The sequence below is a fragment of the Engraulis encrasicolus genome, chromosome 9, assembly GCF_034702125.1.
Source record: "Engraulis encrasicolus isolate BLACKSEA-1 chromosome 9, IST_EnEncr_1.0, whole genome shotgun sequence".
Classification (NCBI taxonomy): Eukaryota; Metazoa; Chordata; class Actinopteri; order Clupeiformes; family Engraulidae; genus Engraulis; species Engraulis encrasicolus.
This window is the reverse complement of record NC_085865.1, coordinates 32,177,754-32,200,604: the sequence shown is the minus strand read 5'-3', so window position 1 is coordinate 32,200,604 and position 22,851 is coordinate 32,177,754. Positions and strand designations below refer to the sequence as shown.

The following is a 22,851-nucleotide window of genomic DNA, read 5'->3' as shown; positions in this document are numbered from 1 at the left end:
GTCTTGTAATAAAGCAAGATAGGCATGAGGTAGCGACACCCCTGCTTCATGGCAAATATTTTAACTCAAGTACGTAAATGATAAATGTCCGCAACACTGTTAAAGCTAAGGTTACACTTGAAGAAGGCCTGAGGTCCGAAACGTGCCAATAAACGACTGGGAGCATTAACAGTGTTGCGGATATTTATCATTTACTTCAGTTATTTTGTTTAGTCCAGCACCTGTACCACTGATGCGCGCATTCTCTGCTTTCTCCGATATTTTAACTCAACATCGCTGTCGTCTACTACTACTACGATCTTTGTGAAATCCTAGCCACAAATTGCATGAGCATGGATACCTCATAAGTTGGCCCACTGTAAACAATTATGTCAATGTTACATTCTGTTGACTTTTAATGATGCATTTGAAGAGAGTGATGGCCTACTTTAAACCTACAGTCAATCCGGAAAGTATTCACAGCGCTTCACTTTTTTCACATTTTATTATCTTACAGCCTTATTCCAAATGCTACAAATGAATCTCTGTTGTCAAAATCCTACACACATTATTCCATTATGACCATGTGAAAAACAATTTGTCTTGACAGTTTTGAAAATTTATAAAAAATAAAAAACGAAGAAATCATTTTTACAAAAGTATTCACAGCCTTTGCTTAATACTTTGTAGAACCACCTTTGGCAGCAACTACATTCATTTTTTAATTTCGAAATGAAAAGGGATTAAAAGGGAGGTCATCGGTGTGTGTTTAAACCTTTCAGTATGTTGAAATCGTACATTTTGAGTCTGCACCTGGCTAAAATAGATGGGTGTGAGTTTTGAATGAAATCCTATGGAGAGTATCATGATCTGCTTCTGTAGTCACAGTGCATGTTGACATGCATGCTTCTTTAGATGTAATTCAGATTTCCAATGCTGATGGCATTCATACATCCCCAAACCATGTCAGTCCCACTCAGAGGTTGCGCTAGACTTTTTCACAGTCCGTCATTTTGACGGACAGGGTCGAAAAAAATCTGTCATCGCTTATTTGTTAAATTCCCCACCTGGTTTCTCAATGTGGGGGGTCGCGACCCCGCTCCGAGAACAACACGTGCGCAATTGCGGCCAATTGAGAGTAAACCGCTGTGAATACACCCGCTTTCACTCGACATTCATTCTCCAACTTTGAGGATGGAGTCAATTTTGCTGTCCACTTTCTCTCTATGCCTCCCTCATTGCACTGTTGAAAAAGCTGCAGATATCTCTCATGACGCGCGCCTGATTCAGTGTTCAGCGCTATGGTCACCACAAGCACTTTTTTAAAAGTCGCGTGCAGGGCTTTATCCAACAGCTGTCAGTCACTCGTTTTGCTCTGATTAATGATATATAAATAATATCTGCGTTGGACTTCACATGCACGATGGGAAGGAATGCCGTCTTGAAGCAGAAAGGTGTAGCCCAGACAGTAGATAAAGGCACTGAAGCCTACAACAGGAAGACAACCAGATTTCGCAAAACTTTGTTGAAAAATGTCAGCGACGGTAAAGGGAGCCTCTCCATACGTAGCCCCATCGGCTTATATGTTGGCTCTGGGAGCGCGGTAAAGTTGTCTGAATAAAAAATATATCGCCTATAATGGGTGAACCAGCTATCGAAATGAGAGAAGGTTAGCCGTTTCTGGCAACGTTTGCAAAGTTGTAAGTTGCGTTGCCTGGTAATATTTAGGTTCTTGAATATCCGTCGTTTTATTAGTTAATGTCCTGAAGGCGTTTTAGACCTGCGTTGCCTTTGAGTGAAGGTTCTGGCTAGCAAACGTGCTATTCGCATAGCCTATTTGTTTCAAGCAAGGAGTTATGAAAGAATGCTTCTATGAAGGGCGATAGAGGGACAACTTTGTCATTGGCAGAAAATCAGATAGTCGGTAAATGTAGTAGGCCTAGGTCTACACATAGTTCTGAATCTTAAAGTCGAAGTCACACGTGTATGGTGGCAACGTCTTAGTTATTTTAATTCATTATTTTGAGCAAGTGCAGAGGCGCGCGCTCTGCTGCAGCCAGCCGCACAGCCCAGCTGCGGCGCATGGCATGACAAGCAGGGAGAGAGGGAGAAAGGCAAACGATAGTAGCATGAAATTATCTGCGCTGATAACTATGCCTAATTGAAATGCATATTTGCTCTACTCGATAGAGGTGTAGTAGGCCTACTTAAACTTGTGATTTATTTATCATCACCCTGAATATTGATCCGTCAAAATGACGGACAGGCTTCAGAATGTTCCGTCATCTTTCAAAAAAATCCGTCAATAACGGACATTTGTCGGTTAACGCGACCTCTGGTCCCACTACCATGCTTGACTAGCCAGATGATGCACTTTTTGTGTAAAACTCACTTGTTTACCACCACACATGCTTGACGCCATCTAAAGCAAATTTGTTTATCTTGGTCTCAAGAGAGATGAACAGACCAAGGATATGGATCACTGGAACCATGTCGTGTGATCTGATGAGACCAAAATAAACAAATTTGCTTTAGATGGTGTTAAGCATGTGTGGTGGTAAACAAGTGATTTTTACCAAAAAAGTGCATCATCTGGCTAGTCAAGCATGGTAGTGGGACTGACATCGTTTGGGGATGTATGAATGCCTTCAGCATTGGAAATCTGAATTACATCTAAAGAAGCATGCATGTCAACATGCACTGTGACTACAGAAGCAGATCATGATACTCTCCATAGGATTTCATTCAAAACTCACACCCATCTATTTTAGCCAGGTGCAGACTCAAAATGTACAATTCCAATGTACTGAAAGGTTGAAACGCACACCGATGACCTCCCTTTTAATCCCTTTTCATTTCGAAATGAAAAAAGAATGTAGTTGCTGCCAAAGGTGGTTCTACGAAGTATTAAGCAAAGGCTGTGAATACTTTTGTAAAAATGATTTCTTTGTTTTTTATTTTTATACATTTTCAAAACTGTCAAGACAACTTGACTTTCACATGGTCACAATGGAATAATTTGTGTAGGATTTTGACAACAGAGATTCATTTGTAGCATTTGGAATAAGGCTGTAAGATAATAAAATGTCAAAAAAGTGAAGCGCTGTGAATACTTTCCGGATTGACTGTATATGTTTGTCTTTCATTTCAGTCATTGCCAAGAGCCAGAATCACAGATTACAGTTGCAGGGTAATTGAGAAGTAACTGAGAACTCTGCCCAATGCATGAAGTTACAAAGTTGAGTTTCAAACTCAAAAGCCCCTCCCCCAAACCCCAATCATGCCTTTCTTTCTAGTTAACTCCAACTCTTACAACGCCGTGGCAGTGCAGCTCACCGTCCAATTATCCATTTGACACTCCAGTCAACTCTATCCCTGTTTCCTTTACCATCACCAGGCATTCAGCATTCATTGAGCCCAGGGCAAAATAATTTAAAATGGCACCCCCTTTCAATACATGCAATATACAGAGGACCCAATTATGTGTCCTCTCTCTCCCTCAGCCCAGGACAACTGACCTGTTTCTCTCTCACTCCCAACTCCCCTGTCTATATGCGGGGGAAGAAATAAACAACTACAAATTACTGGTTAATTACCGGCCATGTGTCAGATGGGCTGGGCTGATGGGCCCTGCGGCTGCGCATGCACCAGCTGTACTGCTGCATAAAAGCTCCTCCATTGTTCCTTCCTCCCTTCAGCCAGGGCCGCTTCAAGGTATTTTGGGTCCCTATATGCAAAGAGGGACTTGGGGCCCTTACAACCCCGAAACACACACACACACCATTCTTCTATTCAAACTATTGGGTGGGGGTCACCTCAGGAGATTTCCATGGCAGTATCATTGTACTGCTCCGTCATTGAACGTGTGAAAGCGCGCCCTAGGTGATAGCCTACTTTGCTTACCTGGTTGTGACGGGCCTGCGTTCAGCCTGCCTAGCTGCCGCTATCTACCTGGGATTACCCAGCCTCGATTAGGCTCGGAGCTATTAAACAGATTAGGTTGTTACTTGTTGGGTTCCCACCACCAGGATGATAATGGCACACCTCACCATTGTAGTCCTGCAGCAGATGTTTGACAGAGGCTGCCGTTGTTCAGATGGTCTGGGTTTCTCCCTCGGGCGTGCAGACTATTTGAGGCTGGTGGGGTTGATTACTCATGGTCAGGGGCTGGCTAATGACGGCTTTTGCCGGGCCCAGGACAAAGTAATCTGAAAGTCCCACAGTTATTAGTAAATAGGATCCAATTCCTGCCTTGGCCACCCTTCTCCGCCCCTCTGTGGGCCTGGCACAGCTGACCCCTTTGGTCCCAGGTCCGGTCGCCATCCCTGCTCATGGTAAGCAGAGGTAAGAGGAGTTGAAGTCTGTGGGAAATGCATCTGGCAGCAGGTAGGTTGTTAAAATCTTTTATTTTTGGTGGGAAATTAAAAAATGGCCTTGAGAATAATCATTTCAGATAAACAAGATTGACTTACAGTTTACTTGATGAGCAGCTTAATCTAAGACTTAGTTACAGGCTTTGCTGGAAATAGTTAGAATAATATAGAAATACATTTTATATTATAAATATATTATATGTGGGGAACTGTGGTCTGGATTTGCAATGTTTCATGTACATGAAGCCTGTGAAGCAACTACAACTTCTAAACATTTTTAAGAGTCACACTAGTCGATAAACGTTTAGGTCCCACCTTTTACTGTCCTGGCAGTTGGGCAGCCATTATAGTGGGAGGCATTGTTCCCTTAGACCGGCCCCTTATACAGTAATCACCTGGATTCCCCATCAGTCGATACAGGTTCACTTGTTACTTACTTAAGACCCTAGATCAATCTCCTGCTATTAAGTAAAGAATGGCTTGAAATGCTGGTGCAGATAATAAAATGAACTCTTTTTTTCCCCTGAATGTCCGATGGAGGTATTTGTTTCCAAGTTTGATTTGATGGAAAACCATTTTTGGCATTCAAGGATAGAATATGTGCTTAGGAGGACTTGGGTAATATTCACATATACTTTGCTGTAAGTGTTCCGTTTTACTGCTCACTTTACTCTCTGAAAAATATCCACAGATACTCCCTCTAAATGTATGCATTAATGACAAAGCATGTTTTAATATTTCTCAAAATTGTGGTAACACTTTATTTTAATGTTCATTTCAGCCACTGTTAAGCCAAATCAATCATTTGTTTGACTTTTATTCACACATTTCTTGTTCACAGTCAATAAGGACTTAATTATTGACATAACCATAATAAAGCTAATTTCTTTTTTACGTTTAACTGGCTGCAATGCTACCCAATTGGTAAATCAATGAAGCTGTGAGAACATTCTATCAGTTAGTGCTCGGCATTTCCTACACAAGGCCCGCTTTATGATTCCAATTTTGTATCCCGGCAATGGTGTAATACATATGATAAAATGTAACCCTGCTAGTTTACTTACACCATTGTATTTTCACATATGTATATGCGATAATTAAAATGTACCTGTAGTATGAAGTTTAAAAAAAAAAAAAAAAATTGCCAAAGTGCTGAATTCTACCATTGTGGTAACGAGATGGACTGAGGCCCAAGCTTTATTACACAAGGTATTCCACTGTACCTAAATAGGTAAGTAATGTAAAGTGTGACACGGCCATCAAGGATGGAGGAGGAGGGAGGTGCGATGCCATAGAAGTGGGCCTGCACTCCCATCATCCCTTAGTGTATTATTTGTTAAGATGCTGAAGAAGGCTCAGGCTGAAACGTCCGCCTGTGTGTCATGCAATCCCACTAAATAACAAAACAAAACTTGCTGTCCAGTGTGGCGTCTCTACAATAAATGGACTGATCTGTTGCTCACTAGCCTGGCTTAAACGCCAGTCATTACTTTCCATGCAAGAAGTAGAGATCGGCTTGGTGTTTAGTCAGGCTAGTTGCTTGTAACCTAAGACTTTTTTTAAACAGTGAGTGGAGTGCACTTCCTGAGAAAACTGTTTTGTTTCCTGCAGCCAGGAAGAGCATACTGTAAATTTTGCCTGTGTTGATGTGCATGGTAGCCTACCTTGTGAACAAGCCTGTGGTGTTACAGTTCACGTTCCTCCAAAGACTCTTTGCGCAGGTGGGGTCGCCGGCAGATATTCACTATTTGCTGAAAATACTCAACTACATCATAACAACATTGCTATGACATTACTGAGAGCCTTAGGTAACAGACTAAGACATAGCCATTACAATTTTGGTGACAGCAAGGTTATAACATAGGCTCTGCGCAAAGGGGTTAAGGAAGTGATTCAGATCATTACTAAATGCTTATCTGTATGTTTGCCGGACAGATTTTTCACCATGCTCAAAATTGCATCAAGGTCTGCTCATTTATAACTTTTTGATTTAGGCTGACAAATGAACAAGCCAACAACCAATGAACAGTGTTGCCAGATCAGTTGAGCTGATTAGGATATCCATCTGCAGGTAAAAATGTATTGGGCAGGGTTTTCTGTAAATTTATAGCCATAGAAATCAATAGAATTTAGTTCAAATTGGGCCGGGATTTAGTGCCTCCAGGCGGCTTTGGGGCATTTTTTGAGCTGAAAATCAAGTCACACCTGGCAACCCTGCCAACGAAGATAATTTAACTCCTTGGCAGGAGTTAAGAAACAGTGCATAAGAGATATATTCATTTCTTGGCACTAACTACACTTAGTAGTTACACATAGTACACAGTATATTCTTTGCTGTGTTATTTTACTCTTAACACCCTTTCACATTTCACACCTCCATTGCAAATTCATTTATAACCCGATGCTTCCAAGTATTATGTGCACAGCAGAATGGTTACATGGTGCCATGTGTGCCGCTAGGGGGGAAAGGTGCAAAGGATTCTAAGGGCCCAAACACTGACAGCACTAACAGGGGCCCTTAAGGGGCCCCAAAATTCGAATCTATCATGGGGCCCAAAATTTCTGGCGGCGCCCCTGCATGGCGCTATTCAGACATGCCCCTATTCCGACATTGATGTCTACTGTATTGTCTGAATAACAACGCGTTTCCCACCGAAATCTACTTTGTCTGGGGTTTGTGCTACGTTGCTCAGGTTTTATCAGTTTAGGGAGAGTGCATGCAGTTACCCTAACCCTAACCCTGAGCGCTTGCCCCCCCAGCAGGTTTAGTACCACAGATGGAGATTTTTTTCTAAGACCAGCTGATCTTAATGAGCACACCAGTCATTGCACCCACTGAAAACTGGTGACATGTGAAGCATACAGGCATGCAGGGTTAAATTCTGAAGCTGCGATCACCAATGGGATCCCGACACATACAGTAGGTCTCCTCACTCCCTATTTCACCACCACATCTTCAGTGAGTAACAATCACAGTACACACACACACACACACACACACACACACACACACACACACACACACACACACACACACACACACACACACACACACACACACACACACACTTTGATTTCTCAAGTGCCTTTAACACCATCCAGCCACTCATGCTGAAGGACAAACTGCTGCGAATGGGAGTGGAAACAGGACTGGTGACATGGATAACTGATTACCTCACTGGGAGGCCCCAGTTCGTCAGGCTCGGCGACCATACATCCCAGACTGTAGTCAGTAACACGGGCGCGCCACAAGGGACGGTGCTCTCCCCTGTTTTGTTCACCCTGTACACCTCCGACTTCAGCTACAACACAGAGACCTGTCACATGCAGAAGTTCTCTGATGACACTGCTATTGTGGCGTGCATCAAGGATGGACAGGAAGGAGAGTACAGGGAACTGGTGGAGAACTTCGTCAGATGGTGCCAGGATAATCAGCTACAGCTGAATGCCACCAAAACAAAGGAGATGGTGGTCGACTTCAGAAGGACCTCCCCGCCACTGGTGCCTGTCTCTATTGAGGGAGAGACAGTGGAGACAGTTGACACCTACAAGTACCTAGGTGTACACCTGGACAACAAACTGGACTGGGCTGCTAATTCAGATGCTCTGTACAAGAAAGGACAGAGCAGGCTTTACTTCCTAAGGAAGCTCAGATCCTTCAATGTCTGCAACAGGCTCCTGCTGATGTTTTACCAGTCTGTCATGGCAAGTGTCCTTACCTATGCTATCGCCTGTTGGGGAGGTAGTATTAGGAAGAGGGACGCGGGGCGCCTTGACAGGCTGGTGAGGAAAGCGAGGTCTGTGGTGGGCATGGAATTGGAGGACCTCACTACAACAGCCGAAAACAGGACACTGAGCAGACTGGACTCCATACTGGAAAATGACAGACACCCCCTGCACCCGCTTCTGGCCAACCAGAGGAGCGTGTTCAGCTACAGACTCCGGGCCTTACCCTGCCGTACAGACAGACTACGGAAGTCATTTGTTCCTAGGGCCATCCAGCTCTTCAACACCACACAGAAAGACACAATGAAAGAGATTGTCATTGGTGACTGGACAGCCTAAACCACCCCCACCCCCTCCCGATTTTTTTTTTATCTCTACTGAACAGCTACACTTCACCCAACACCCACCCCCCCCCCCCCCCCCCCCCACCCCCACCCTCATGGAGCAAGCGCCTGCACTACCATGGACACTTTAAGGGACTGCTCAACACAGGACAATAAACTCACTACACCCCACCTCAGCTACCTCACCTATCCCCTGGGATAGCATCTGTGAACTATTTAATTCTGCAATTTATTCTTTACTGGACTATCTCAACCACTGAAAAAGCTACTGTGAACTGCCGTATTTTTATTTTTTATTACTTTTATTTTTTAACTGAGGGACTTCTACAATGCACAATCATTAGAACTATTTTGGCTCTTTTATGTGTACTGAACACTTTTATCTTGACTTTTTGTGTATAGTATGCAACATGAGGCCCTACAAGAACCTTGTGTGTGTGTGTGTGTGTGTGTGTGTGTGTGTGTGTGTGTGTGTGTGTGTGTGTGTGTGTGTGTGTGTGTGTGTGTGTATGTGGTGTGTGTGTGTGTGTGTGTGTGTGTGTGTCTATGTGGTGTGTGTGTGTGTGGGGGGGGGGGGGTTAGATGGAGAGAGAGAGAGGATATGTGTGTGTGTGAGAGAGAGGGGGAGAGGGAAGGAGGGAGGGAGGGAGAGAGAGTGTGTGAGGCGATATACTTTTACTGTAATGTGCATTTATGTGTATAAGTTCTTTGTGTACGTTTGGATTTGTGTATTTATGTAAGCTGACAGACACCTTAATTTCCTTCGGGATCAATAAAAGTACTCTACTCTACTCTCTACACAAACTCACACACTCTCTCTCTCTCTATCTCTGTATGTCTCTGTTCACACCGACACACACACACACACACACACGCACACACACACACACACACACACACACACACACACACACACACACACACACACACACACACACACACACACACACACACACACATGAGACGACTCTGAGGGTGGGTAGAAGAGGCGCTGGTGGAGAGGGGTGGCCTGCCTGGGCATCAGTAGGACACTGTGTTTCCAAACAGAGACCTCTCTTTTATGGTCAGGCTCATTTCCTCTGCCACCTGGGCTTCTTTGGACCTCCTCCATGTCATCCTTGACCTCCAGTAAACCCCCCCAGTTCCCAGCATCCAGAACAGTGTCCTGCTAAGGATGGGTTCACATAAAAAAGGCTACTTTTCTCGCTTCTGAGATGAAGAGAGAATGCCCATTCATCACACCACTTTCGAGTGCCCTCTGTAGGCTACTGCATATATTCAGCTTAACATGAGTGCATTGTCATTAAGTGTGCATAGCGGTGTAACAACAGAACAGATGCTGTCTTTATCAATTTAATCATTTAAGTCATGGGAAGGGTGTACAATTAGAAGCTACGTACTGTATGGCACATTTGTAATAGTTATTGGTTGGTATCTATCCTTTACGTCTAGTGCATTTTGTAAAAAGAAAAAAAACCCTAAACTACTCATAACTGAATAGTCATAAATGTTGTGTAAATTAGTAAAAAAATAAATTATTTTTTTATAGATAAAAGGACACATGGCTGTGTGCCCTTCATTTTTTTGTCACATACTTCTACATGAATTTGACATTGCATTTTGGTTCAATGTAACTGACAGACCTGCGTAAAAAGTGCCAATATCAAATGCGTAATAAGGAAACGATCCGGTTCGCACAGTTTGGTAACTCCAGTTCCAGATTTTACAGGTCATAGCTGATGACTGTAAAGGCTTTTTACCTAACGAGTGCCCTGGTGTATTCCTCCGCAGGGTCATTGAGACTTTCTCGCCACATTTGTATGGTCTACACCCCACGTTTTTGAAAAAATATATCGTAGAACATCACCGCACATCAATACGTTGCTATTTTTTGCTTATTTTACGCATTACGCACATGTCAATAACGGCGTTTCGTTGGATCTATTTGACACAGAGACGTTGACAGGCAGTAGTCCGGTCTCTCTTAAACATGGCCACCATGATGGAGTAAATGCTACAACTTTAAATTTGAGATTTTTGAGGAAAACTATTTTTTCTCTTCTCTACAAGACATGTTTCGTCTGAAAATACCTTACCAAACATCACATCTTCATGAAAGCTTTGGGTAAACTTTCCTATTGGATTACGTTTTGATATAACTTGGCTGGAACCTGGAAAGGAAAAAAAGAATTGCATCAATTCCGTAAGCATTTTCGTGTCTTTCGATTGTATAAAACCTTCTATGTACCGTACGTGACCATCTCTTCTGACCGGATTTGTGTTTATACTTTCACATTTTCTGGCAAGTTGAGAAGACGATGCCGCTGGGATGTAGAAAATCGGGCTTTTAATGTGTTTTCCTATGTTCGCATAGGCGGCTGGAAAGTGCTCCAGTAATTTGGGGAGGATCAAGATTCGCCGTTTCTCCACATAACGCAGTCTATCACTGTGCCTGGTTTCTGAAGACGCTTTTTAAGGAGTTTACAGTTGTTGTTGCTGTATGTTCTGGAATCGCCGAATCACACCCGGTTCTTTTGGGCATTAATTTTGATTTGGGGAAAGGAGCGAGCTACCCCCAACCCCCACCCTCTCACCAAACAAAAGTATTACGTTTCTCATATGGCACGAAAAGTCATGAAGGCAGTGTCGCCACACTTCTAGGGTCTGAAAAGGTAAGTTATTACTTATTAGTGTACCCAAGTAAGGTACTTCTAAAGAAAGTTATCATCGTTTGCGTTGAGTCGTCACCCCGCGCGCTGAGCGGTCATATCGTGTGGTCGCTCTGTGGCACCAAGCAGGCTAGGTTCCTGTAGTCGGCTTGGCAGGGGCTCACACTCGTGCGTAGAACTACACTCAAACTTAGCCAATTATCTTGTTGTTGTTTTAGCTTGACATATCGATATGTTCGGCAGGCATTTGAAGTTTCTAAGCATACAACTTTTACGCGCTAACCCATTGCGTTACTTTCAGTCAGGCCCATATGTAATGTAGGCTACTTCTTGGAGTTTTTTTGGCCTGCTAGATGGCAACGTTATGTGGGTCAATGTAGCCTAACAATTTGAGGATGTGGACGAATACCCTAATCATTTTACTGTTACCTGTACATCACCCATGTCAACAATAGGTGCTGTTTTGTGTTGAAAAAGAGTCCCTAAACTATACTAAATCATGCAACTCCCCTTGACGTGGTCATTTCTCCCCACCCCCTTAACTGTCTCTACTTATCCATCAAGTTTGGGTAGCCCATTTCACAATATCTGCCACTTAATAAGTCACACGAATTTCTGGAGAATGTTGCCATATGTTAACTTTAATTGATGAAAATTAATGATTGATTTTAATCATCAGTAGCCAATCATGATAAACCTCTAAGAGAACACTGTGCACACAGCCATTTTCTTGTTGGTTTGTTTTTTGGTAGATGGGAGATGGGATGAGTCGAGAGGTGTTGTGTTTAGAGGTGTAATGTAAATGTATAATTGGTGGTGAAGCAGTTTTTTAAACTACAAACTGTCCTCTTTGACCCCAAAAGACTAATTTCATTCATGTTATATGTTGATGTATACATTATACATTAGCTACATGAACACCGATGTGAGGGGGCTTTGTGGTCTGGCTGGTCTGAGTCTTGTGGTAGTGGTTGATATGATATCACTACTAAATGTTGCCTTCCGCATTAGGCAGGACATATGATGTCCATAAGGAGAGGTAAGGGTAGAAGTGGCAACATGTGCAGGTGCAACAGTGTGGCGGAGTCTTTGGTGGAGGTAAGTCAGACTCAGAAGGAAGGAAGGAAGGAAGGATGGAGAACCAGTGGAGATGGTGGATAGAGAGCAGAGCAGTGACGCAAAATGGCCACAACCTCCCCTAACCAACCAACCAACCAGCAGGGCAGAGGAGACGAGGTGAGGTGAGGAGCCAGCCAGAGCTAGTGGAACTAACAGGTGCTCAGTGAGGCTGAGGAGGAGAGTGCTTGTGTGAAGGCTTCAGTCTGCTATCAGCAGTCAGAGTAGCCCATAACTACAACAACAGACCCACAGCAAAAGATCAGGAATACACATCATAGGTTCTCGTTTGCTAAGAAGTATTCAACACTCCAGACAATCATCCCAACTGTTTACTGTAAAAAGAGATGATGTGGTATCATTTTTTCCTGTCATAACTGTCCATAGCTGTCCTTAGTATGTAATATGAGAAATACAAGGTCACTATTTTTGACCAATGTGGACCTGTTACAAACTGTGCTTTCAAAGACTGAGTGGAAGTATTCCAACTGACTGTATTTCAATCCAGATGCTGTGTTGAGACTTAACCTACTAAACCCTCATTTGAAGGGTTGACTCATGCAGCAGGGGGAAATTTAGTACAGGTTTTGTTTTGAAATGTGTCCGTTTTTATCAGCTACATGCATACCATTAAAAATGGACACATTTCTATTTGTCCTGTAACAACAATGCTACAATGATGTGGGACACACTCTTGTTATTATGTTCAGTAAGGTAAACAAAACGAACATGCTGTAAAGATCAGCTATTAGTATTATGGGGTTCCTCAAAATGTATTTTTTTTTAATAGTTTTTCACTGCTCACTAACAAGATTTCTCTGTTGGGCTCGGAACAACTTTTCATCTCTAACTTGATGTTATTTTCCTTGTGCAAATGCATTCGATTTACTACAGCTAGTTTGTGGTATGGCTTTCACTTTGAGACATTTCTTATTGACCAGAGTAGCAGCATCAGGAATATCTATCCAATCTGTTTGATATGAGGTGTCATGTAGGAAAGTAGGGCTGCTTTGACAAAAAAAAACAAAAAAAAAAACATGTTGGGCTAACATTTTCGTCTTCACTCCAGTCTGGACCCACTCAGTGGGAAGTGTGCATTGTCAACATGACTCGTCTGAATAAGACCGACATTAAATACATTACCATAAATATCCTAGCTTAGAAGAAAAAAATATTTGATTATGTCATTCGAATCGTGATCATTAAGTAATTGGAAATTATAATTTTATTAATGATAATAAAATGATTATTTGTACAATGTGTTCATAGTAGTTTGATGCATCATTTTGCAAAGAAAGAAACATGTCTAAGGTGGCTGTGCAATTCGTGAAGAACTTTGCCATCCTGTGTGAGTTCGTTCATGTGATTGATATCACACTATCAAACAACCTCTGACCCTCCTGAAAATTGAGGCTATATATTAAGGGCAAAATCTGTTTCGGTTTCATTCCTTTGAAGTTAGGAGAGTCATTCCAGGGTTATATTTCTTCTCAAGATGTGTAGCCTACATGTTATGTAACTTGCATTAGAAGGTGCTTTACATGGGGCTCTGCAGAAGATTGCTACCTGTCACACAGGACAATGCTACCTGCATTTTGTACACTTTTCCACTCCAGTAGTGAGGAAAAGTGTAGAATACACTAAGTCTTAATAATTCGCTTTATTAAATTATTTCTAGTTTGCCATGGCAGTATAACTCACAGATGCTAATTCTTGTATGACCTAAAGTCATTTTAAGTCCATATCTGACAGGGTATTTGTGTGAGGTTGACGTTTACTTACGAATGTCTGCTCCTGAAGTGTTGGCGTTAATGGTACATGATGAAGATGAACATACAAGATCCATCTTACCTTACATACACCAGTGCTATTATTCACCCTCTCTCCATAGATGTAATGGCCATCTGAAAGGGACCACTAGGTTTCCCCTTAGACTGCAGCTCTCTACCCCAAACCCTCTATCCTCACCGGCTTTGGAGGCAGTCTGAGGGTAGTCCGCTGAGGGAGACTAGCTTTGAGTTATTCTGTGTCCAGCCAAGCCACATTCGGTTCAGATAAGCAGGTGTGTGTGTGCGTGTGTGTGTGTGCGCGTGTGTGTGCGCGTGTGCGTGTGTGTGTGTGTGTGTGTGTGTGTAATGTGTATGTGTGCGCACACAGTTTGTGTGTGTCTGTGTGTCTGAATGGAAAAGAGCGAAGATCAACTAAATGAAACCGATGTTCCTCGTCCCTGATTGGTTGTAACAATGTAAGCAGCCACTGTGAGTGTGTAGGGGGTGTGGGGGCCGGCCCAGGACCCATGCATACAGTATTCCCTTGAGTGGCATAGGGGAGAGAGCACATTATGAGAGGAAACAACAGACTCGTCATATACAAGCCACACACACCAAGACACACACAGGGTGCAAATATAGAGCGTGTATGGGCAGTCACATAAGCATACGCACACAGTCGCCACACACTTCAGCATACTTAACATTGATGTTAACAACCCTCTCTATTATGCTTTAACTTATATCCTTCAGAGTTATTATTTTGATAGAAGCACTTCAACGCCAGGAGAGTGAAGCAAATGGCAGAAAGGCGTCTTGCTGCTAACAAGAAGATTGTACACAGCATTCAGATGTGTTAAGTAGCTTGCTAATGTATGTTGATGGAGAGTAAATGTCAGTGACTTGTGACGTTATATTGCCTAGGCCATGGACAACGCGCAAACGGATGTTAATGTGTCATCCCATCCCTATGGAAGTATTTTGTTCATGGCAGTACTTTGTTAATTTGACTCAGACAATGTAATTTGGCTATATGCATATGTACATCATGGTTTAGGTGCTTATTACAATGCTAGTAACTGAAGTTACAATACATTTTAGTTTAACCTGGGTTTAAATGTTCAGTGTGGTGGGTCAGAAATAATCTATTCTTGAACCTGCTACTTTTTAGTTTGGATGCTGCCAACACACCTCCTGCATGGGAGGGAGGTCGAAGAGTCATGACTAATGAGTCATGACTTTTTTTGTTTATCAACATGGTGTTGTGAGGAGGGGCAAGACACTGGCAGCCAACCACGTGAGCTAATTTTTTGACCGACAGCGGTTTCCAACAATCAGAGGTTGAGTTGTGCGCAGCTAGTTTTGTGTAGTCAGGAGACAACAAAAAATTAGAACCCATGTAGGCCTATTTTGGCGAGAGTAACTGAAGTAATGCAAAAGTAGTATAATGCTTTACATTGAAAATATTGTATTGTAATGTAAGGGATAACTTTGAAATGATGGTAACATGCAGAGTAATGCATTAGTTTTTCAGTAACTTGCCCAACACTGGTAGCAATAAGAAAAGATGGCCAGTAATTGCCGTTGTCTACTCAACACAGCGACGAATGGTCAAATGAGTCAACATTTTAGTAACCCAAGTATGTGCAACTTGCAAGGCACAAACCAAGGGGTTTCTCCATGTCTCGTTTTTTCTTTTACTCTTCCTCTCCTGGACCAACATCTACCTCTTTGCACCCTCATGTCTCCCTGCCTCCCACAGCTTGACTGCTCTGAGTAAAATCTTTAACGTAATTTAAGCGGCGGGAGCGCCACAGAGAGCAGTGTGGTGCCACGCAGAGGAGCCCAGAGCAGAGTTACCGTTTGCTGAAGCTCATCTGCCCACAGCTGTTGCCAGAGGCACAAACGTTCCCCTCTTCTCCCCCTCTCCATTCCTCCTCAACTCCTCTCCTGCTCTCTTTTAGTGCCACTTTGTACATTTAGCTGTTTTGGGTTCTCTTCTCCTCTGCCCTTGCCATCCCCTTTGCTCTCCTCCTCTTCCTCTCCCTTCCCCTCCTCCTCTTCAACTCATGCAGTACCACTTTTTACTTGCTCCCTTTTAGTCATTCCGTGCCCTCCTCTCCTCTCCTCTCCTCTCCTCTCCTCTCTTCTCCTCTCCTCTCCTCTCCTCTCCTCTCCTCTCCTCTCCTCTCCTCTCCTGCAGTGCCACCTTTTAATCAATTAGGGGTTCGGTACCTTCCCCTCACTTTGTCACCCACTCTGCTTTTGTCCACTCTTCCTCTCCTCCTCTTCTTCCACCCCTCTGCTCTCCTTCACTCTTCTTCGTTTCTCTCCTCCTACCACCCCCTCTGCTCGCCTCCACTGTTCTTCTCCTCTTCTCTCCTCCTCCCACCTCCTCTGCTCTCCTCTACTCTTCCTCTTCTCTTCCTCCGCTCCTGCATTGTCACTATTTACTCTAGATTTCCCATTAGTTGGTCTGTGCCTTCCTCTCCCTCCCTGGCCACCTTGTCCAGCCCCTTCGGTTTGGTTTCCTTGCGTATGCCTTCGCTTCATCTTTCCTTGTGGATCTAACTGCTTTTGCCTTTCGGTCATATGTGTCTATATTTTAATGTTTGTATTAACCCTGACTATCACAATGTATGCAGCGAGGCTCCTTGTTTTAGCTTGACAAGGCACATTGGGACAATAGTTGTTGGGCGATAGAGACTAATTCGGCCTGTACTTGTGAATTTGGAGATATTCATGACTTTATTAGCTTCAAGAATGAAAAAAAGCTGTGTTGATGTGAAAAGAAAAGTTAAGCTAGACTCCTTCGTCACGACTCTCAACAGCGGTGGAATTACATAATATTGGCCGTTTTAAAATGGCCTTTAGGGGACACGCGGTCGCTGACTAGCAATCTTGCAATCTAGAGCTTTCGTAGCTGGCCTATACATTTAGAAGACTTTTTTCTTTTTGTGACAGAGCAAGACAAAGTAATGCTGGAACCATACCAAGTAGCTTTCCTCACTTCGCTATACTGAAACAAATGCTCTGACCACCTGGCATTTCAATGTATGGTTTGATAAATAGTCCCACTGGCGAAGCACTTGGCTTGTCCTCCACTGCTGCAGAATCATTCCCTTTTCTGACTGTCAGTTTTAAGAGCGTTGTCAAGCTTTTAGTATTCGTGCAGCTCGTTGTCACAAGAGTCCCCCTGCTGTCAGTCTCCCCGAAATATATTCCACAAGCTCCACTCTCAGCCCTGTTTGCAACATACACACATTGTTATTGGCGTCTGTAAAGACGTTAGTAGCAGAATCATTCTCGAGTCCAATTGGCTGATGCCTTCTGTCTTTAGTGTGTCTTGTTGCCTTGTCCAGGACTCCCAGGCAAAAGAGTTATTGTAACTCAAAAGGACCACTTCCTGCTTAAAGAAAGGCTAAATAAAAATAAAATGAAAAGTTGTCCACTTCTGCAAAAGATCATCAAAGGATCAGAGTCAGTATCCCTCTGAGATGAGGTTTTCGATGGTCTGCCTTTTCACCATCTCTGCTCCCACCTTGGTCAGACTACACCTTGACACATTGTGGATTGTTAATGTTGTCTTTAAAGAAGTTGGGAGCCTCGATTTCTTCGGAATCCTCATAACGTAAGGTGCAATCCTATGGTAGCCCAGTAGGAGACTAGGAGAAGGAATGGAGTTCAATGGAAAGTCAAGGAGATCGGACTGCATCCCACTTTTGTTGTCGCATTGGTGATGTGTGCCACGAATCATCTCGGCTACGATATTGAAAGTCTTTGTTTCAATGTGCTGTCCACAGAATGTCATCAGAGGACAAGAGTCTGGAGCCCACTGAGCAAGGACAGTCTCCTTCCCGCCACAGCACTGCGGACGCGCCCGGCGGCGGGGCCTCACCCCCCGGGAGTCCCGCCCCCAGTGGCCCCAGTCGTCCCCGGGGCCGGCCTCGTAAGGATGCCGCCTCTGCCATCCATCCACCCCGGCCCAAAAGGAAGTGAGTGTCTTATCTGTTTGAGTTTCTAAATCTTGCTTGTTTTTTAATGTCTGCTGGTTGTGCTGTGTTTTGATGTGACGTCCCAAATGATGGGATATTATAATATTCTCTCAGTGGACATCCTCCTTCCAGAGACGGACAGACATGCCGACAGACAGCAGACATGCATGCACACACACAGACACCAAGACGCACTTGCACGCACATACACACACTCACATGCACACACACACACACACACACACACACACACGTACGCACACGTACGCACACACACACACACGTACGCACACGTACGCACACACACACACACGTACGCACACACACACACACGTACGCACACACACACACGTACGCACACGTACGCACACACACACACACACGTACGCACAAACACACACACACATGCACACACACACACACACGTGCACACACACACACACAGACTCGTGCACACTCACACACAGACTCGTGCACACACACACTCACACGTGCACACACACAGACATCAAAGTACACACACACACACACACACACACACTCACTGACTTGTTCGCTCACTCACTCACTGTTGACCTTGCTCTCCATCCTCTTCCCTCTGTCACTTCTCTCCCGTCCCCTCTCTGGTCCTCTGGCGCAACTCCCCTTTCAGTCACTTCTCTGCCTCTATCCACCACTGTGAATTCCTAACGCTTGCTGCTTTGCCTTTGCTAGCCATGTCAGCTCTGATCTGGAAGAGGTTGCCTGCTGTGATGAGATACTTGAAGCAGGACTTTTTCTTTCTTCCTGTCTTTTCTTTCTGTCTTTTTGTCTATCTGTCGTTCTTCCTTCTGTCTGTCTGTCTGTCCGTCTGTCACAAACCGATCTGAGGAAGCTATCTGCAATTGCATTGTGGGAGTGTGTGTGTGTGTCTGTTTTTTTATTCAGTGTTTTTCTTTCTTTCTTCCCAATCCCTGTGAACTGTGGCCCTGGATGTAATTAGTTATGGCACCACGACTGGGCTGTTGCGAATGTGTGACTTGATTAAGTTCTCTCTCTCTCTCTCTCTCTCTCTCTCTCTCTCTCTCTCTCTCTCTCTCTCTCTCTCTCTCTCTCTCTCTCTCTCCCCTCTCAGTCTGTTCGTCATGATTTTTTCATCATCATAGATCACCCCCCCCCCCAACCTTACATTCACCGAATCAATTCATTAAGCACCATGAATTATTAAATCTATGAGCATTTAAATCTGGCACTGGCAGCGGCCTCTCCTCTCCTCTGCTCTGCTCTGCTCTCGGATGACTAATCTGAATGGATGTGTGGATTTATGCTGCTGTGCTGTGGGCTGGGAAGGGCTGTCCAGGGTGCCCTAGCTGGCTGGCGCTCGGCTGGTGGGACTGGACGTGTGTGTGGTTAGGGAGGGCGTGAAAGCAGTGCATGCTTGTGTGTACATAAATGAAAGTGTGTGTGTTTGTGTGTCTGTCTGTGGTGTGTCTGTGTGTGTGTGCGTGCTTGTATGCATGTAAATGTGCAAGTGTGTGTCTGTGCATTTGTGGGAACGGGTAAGTGGGGTTGGGGTGTCACGAAGCAGGAAGTAGAGCAGAGACGATGGCTGGGAAGGGAAGGGAAGGGGGCTGAAGAGGAGAGAAGGCTCTTGAGTGTGTGCTGTGCTGTGCTGTGCTGAGGTGCATTAGCATGGAAGAAGTGCTCGGAGAAGGCTCGCAAAGCAAAGTGATTCTGCTGCTCTGCCTGGAAACCAACATTGTCTCTTTGTTACCCTATTCTTATTCCCCCCGGCTCTTGCTCGCTCGCTCGTTCACTCGCTCACTGTCACGACCACGCTGTCATTCTACCTTCTCACAGAAAAAATATGCACATTTTTAAGGAGAGAAACGAGGCAAGAAATGTCAATAGTCGTAGTTTCATTTTCTTACTGTACGCATCCCTGTGATTGTATGGTTTAAGGTCAGAGGTAAGACAGTATTATCGCTCTGCGAACCGAATGGAAGAAACCACATACAATAAAATCTACCCAATTGAGTGGCCAGGGCCTATTGTGAAAGACCAGCCTGGCAAAAAAAGGACCCTGAAGGTGAAGGTGCAGGGCACCATGCCCTGTGAACCGAAGAAAAAAAAAACCCCCACACATAATAAATCCAAACAAATGAATGGCGAGGTGCCTATTGTGAAGGAGCAGCCTGGCAAGAAGGAGCACAGGGCCTCCGTTCTCAGATCAAGTGTCGCCGCGGCGATATAGGGCAGATTAAACCGGTACCCGACACCGCAGGTGGGTGGATGCAGTGCCGAGAAGCCTCCCGGATTGTTTACATCGTCCAGGCAGGACAGGCCATCATGACTCTCTGTACCCCTTGTATTGCCCTAGCGGTGGACAAAGGATACACATACAGTACATCTACAGTTATTTCCCTTTATTCCGAGTAAAGTCATCATGTTCAAAAGAAGCAAAGAGTCTTAGTCAATTGACTGATTGTGAAGTGTTTATAATGCTGAATAGCAGATTGGTCTCATTGGCTGTAACATGGACTTGGCCTGCACATAATATGTACAAGTATATTCACAAAAATGTAATAAGATCAATAAGATGAAAGTCTTGTGTGGGGCCTTACAGAGCGCAGACAAAACATAAGCTTGCAAAAATAAAACCTCCTTAAATAAAAAATAAACTAAACACAAATGAAACCTTTATAAAAACAGGACAAGTTCTTAAAAGTCCTAGATCTATCTGGCTAACGGCAGCGAGTATAAGCACTAGGCAGCAGTTGGTGTCCAGGTGTCCTCTCCATGGCAGTCCCATTGGAACAGGAGGACGCAAGCGCAGCTATATACCCACAGGAGATTTGCAAGGAAAGGAAAGATATTGTAATAAATACCAACCCTTTGAACTGTCTTGAAAATTTGAAAGTTTGGGAAAAAAAACCTCACTTGGCTCATAACTAGGCTATCTCATGAGATATTTTTGGGTGTCACTCTGGAATCCTAAAAGGTCATATTAAGGGTCTACTGAATCCCATGATTAGTAAATAGAAGTTGAAGTTTGAGAAAAGATAAGTGGTCCCAGCATCCAAAATGTAGGTACAGGACAAAAAGGGTTAAACATCAAGTGAAATGGAATGTCTGTCAGCCCTATTTTTCATTTAATTTCTTTTTTGAGATATAAAGTGGCAAAATGGGAGCGAGTGTGCGGACATTTCATGTTTTTTTATATCGTTGGTAAATAGGCCACAGATCATCTATGCTAAGGGATCTATCTGAGACGGTGTTAGTGGTTGTGGTAGTGTGGAGCAGAAATGCTTAAAGTATCCAACCAATGTTTCCAACACTCTGGGATAGGGGGTGTAATATTGAGGTAATCGTTGCAAGCAGAACCAAGAAGAGGGTGGTTATCATTCACACACATCAGACCTGTCCCCATTTTTTTATGTGCTGAACTGTACAAATAGGATTCCAAGTCTCGTGCTTTGCTGCACTTACTATACAGAGAAACATTGCGTGCACACATTAAAAAAAACCCTGTGAAGGGGGAAAGAGGGCTTTCAGAGGTTCTCTTTTGATACAAAAGTGCAACCATTTCTTTTTTTTAAGAGTGATTTCAACCATGTATTTTTAATATCTAGTGGGGAAGAGCAAATACTTCTCCTCCATTCATTCAGACAGAGCCATGCCATGATCTTCTGTGCCTGAGATAGCTGCCTGAGGGCCTCGCCAAGATGAACCAATGTATTGATGTATTTCTTCACACCATCTGATGACATCACCAAGATGGCGGCTGACTGAGTGAACAAAATTTTGGACTTTGGTTTCAGTTTGGCAATTTTTATTCATACATGTAATAAATAATGATCCACGCCAACTGATTACCGTGCTGCTATATAAATGGCCTAGACATGTGTCACCACATGCAGTTCTGCATGGTTATTTCCGCTTAGGGCTCTCTGTAAGTCCACTAGTGTGTGCTGTGGATGTTTCGACTTGGCATTATGGCAAGAGACAAATATTATATCAGAAGATGTCTGTACATTACATTTTAGCTGGAGTGATGTGTAGTTATATGGCTTTCTCAAGCCCGACTTCACGTCCGTCATGGAGCACTGAGGAGAGTGCTGCTTGTTCACTTTGCTTCCTGCATTTGACTCTCCCCACGATTGGCCCTTGCATCCCATCACCCTTGCCCGTCACTACATTGCACCAATGACTTTTGTATTTGTTTACTAAGCGGTGAATCATTAAAACCCTTTCTGTTTTGTTTATTTTTATGGAGCAGAATTTCTGTAAATGACATTTGCTATTCGTTTGTTTTTCTTTGCAAGGCTGTTTGATCAAAGCTGATTGTGATTATGACACAACAAACCACCCACGATACCTTGACAAAATTATCCATTTAAGAGGAAACTATTTCCTATTTACTATTACTTTTCAAGAAACATTGTGTCCTTACACACACACACACACACACACACACACACACACACACACACACACACACACACACACACACACACACACACGCACACACACACACACTGCCTTTCATAAGAGGACCAGGAGGAACAGTAGGGCAGTGGGGGGTAGGTACAGACTATAGTGTGGGGCTCTCTGTTTCTATGTGCATTGGTTTCCACAGGGAGGGTGATATGATATGTGATCTCCACATTGTGCCTATGGCAGGGTAAGAGGAGGTTGAGGTTTGTTTTGGTCCAAAATGAATGACAGCTAGCTACCGATACTAGTTTCCAATAGGTGAGCTGCACTTTGTGATAGCAGGTGCACTTTCGCTTTTGCAGATCATTCATAGATGGCGCTGAATGCACAACACTACCTCTTTTCAATATACGTTCTATGTATGTCTGCTGTTGCCCATTCTTGCACTTTATATGCCTGTATGG

At 43.8% G+C, this 22,851-nt stretch overlaps 1 protein-coding gene across 12 annotated transcripts in view; it reads left to right on the top strand.

Moving 5' to 3' along the window:
• Positions 1–10,323: 10,323 nt before the first annotated feature.
• Positions 10,324–22,851, top strand: part of kmt2ca (lysine (K)-specific methyltransferase 2Ca) — a 244,243-nt gene continuing 231,715 nt past the window's right edge. For 11 of the 12 annotated variants that reach the window (XM_063206925.1, XM_063206924.1, XM_063206918.1 and 8 more), the window contains exons 1-2: positions 10,324–10,625; positions 17,780–17,971. In XM_063206925.1, the coding sequence (XP_063062995.1) occupies positions 17,781–17,971 (191 nt within the window). In that variant the 5' untranslated portion in view covers positions 10,324–10,625; position 17,780. Of the gene's footprint in view, positions 10,626–10,645; positions 11,095–17,779; positions 17,972–22,851 lie in introns of those variants that run through there. The other variant, XM_063206917.1, reaches the window with a different exon arrangement.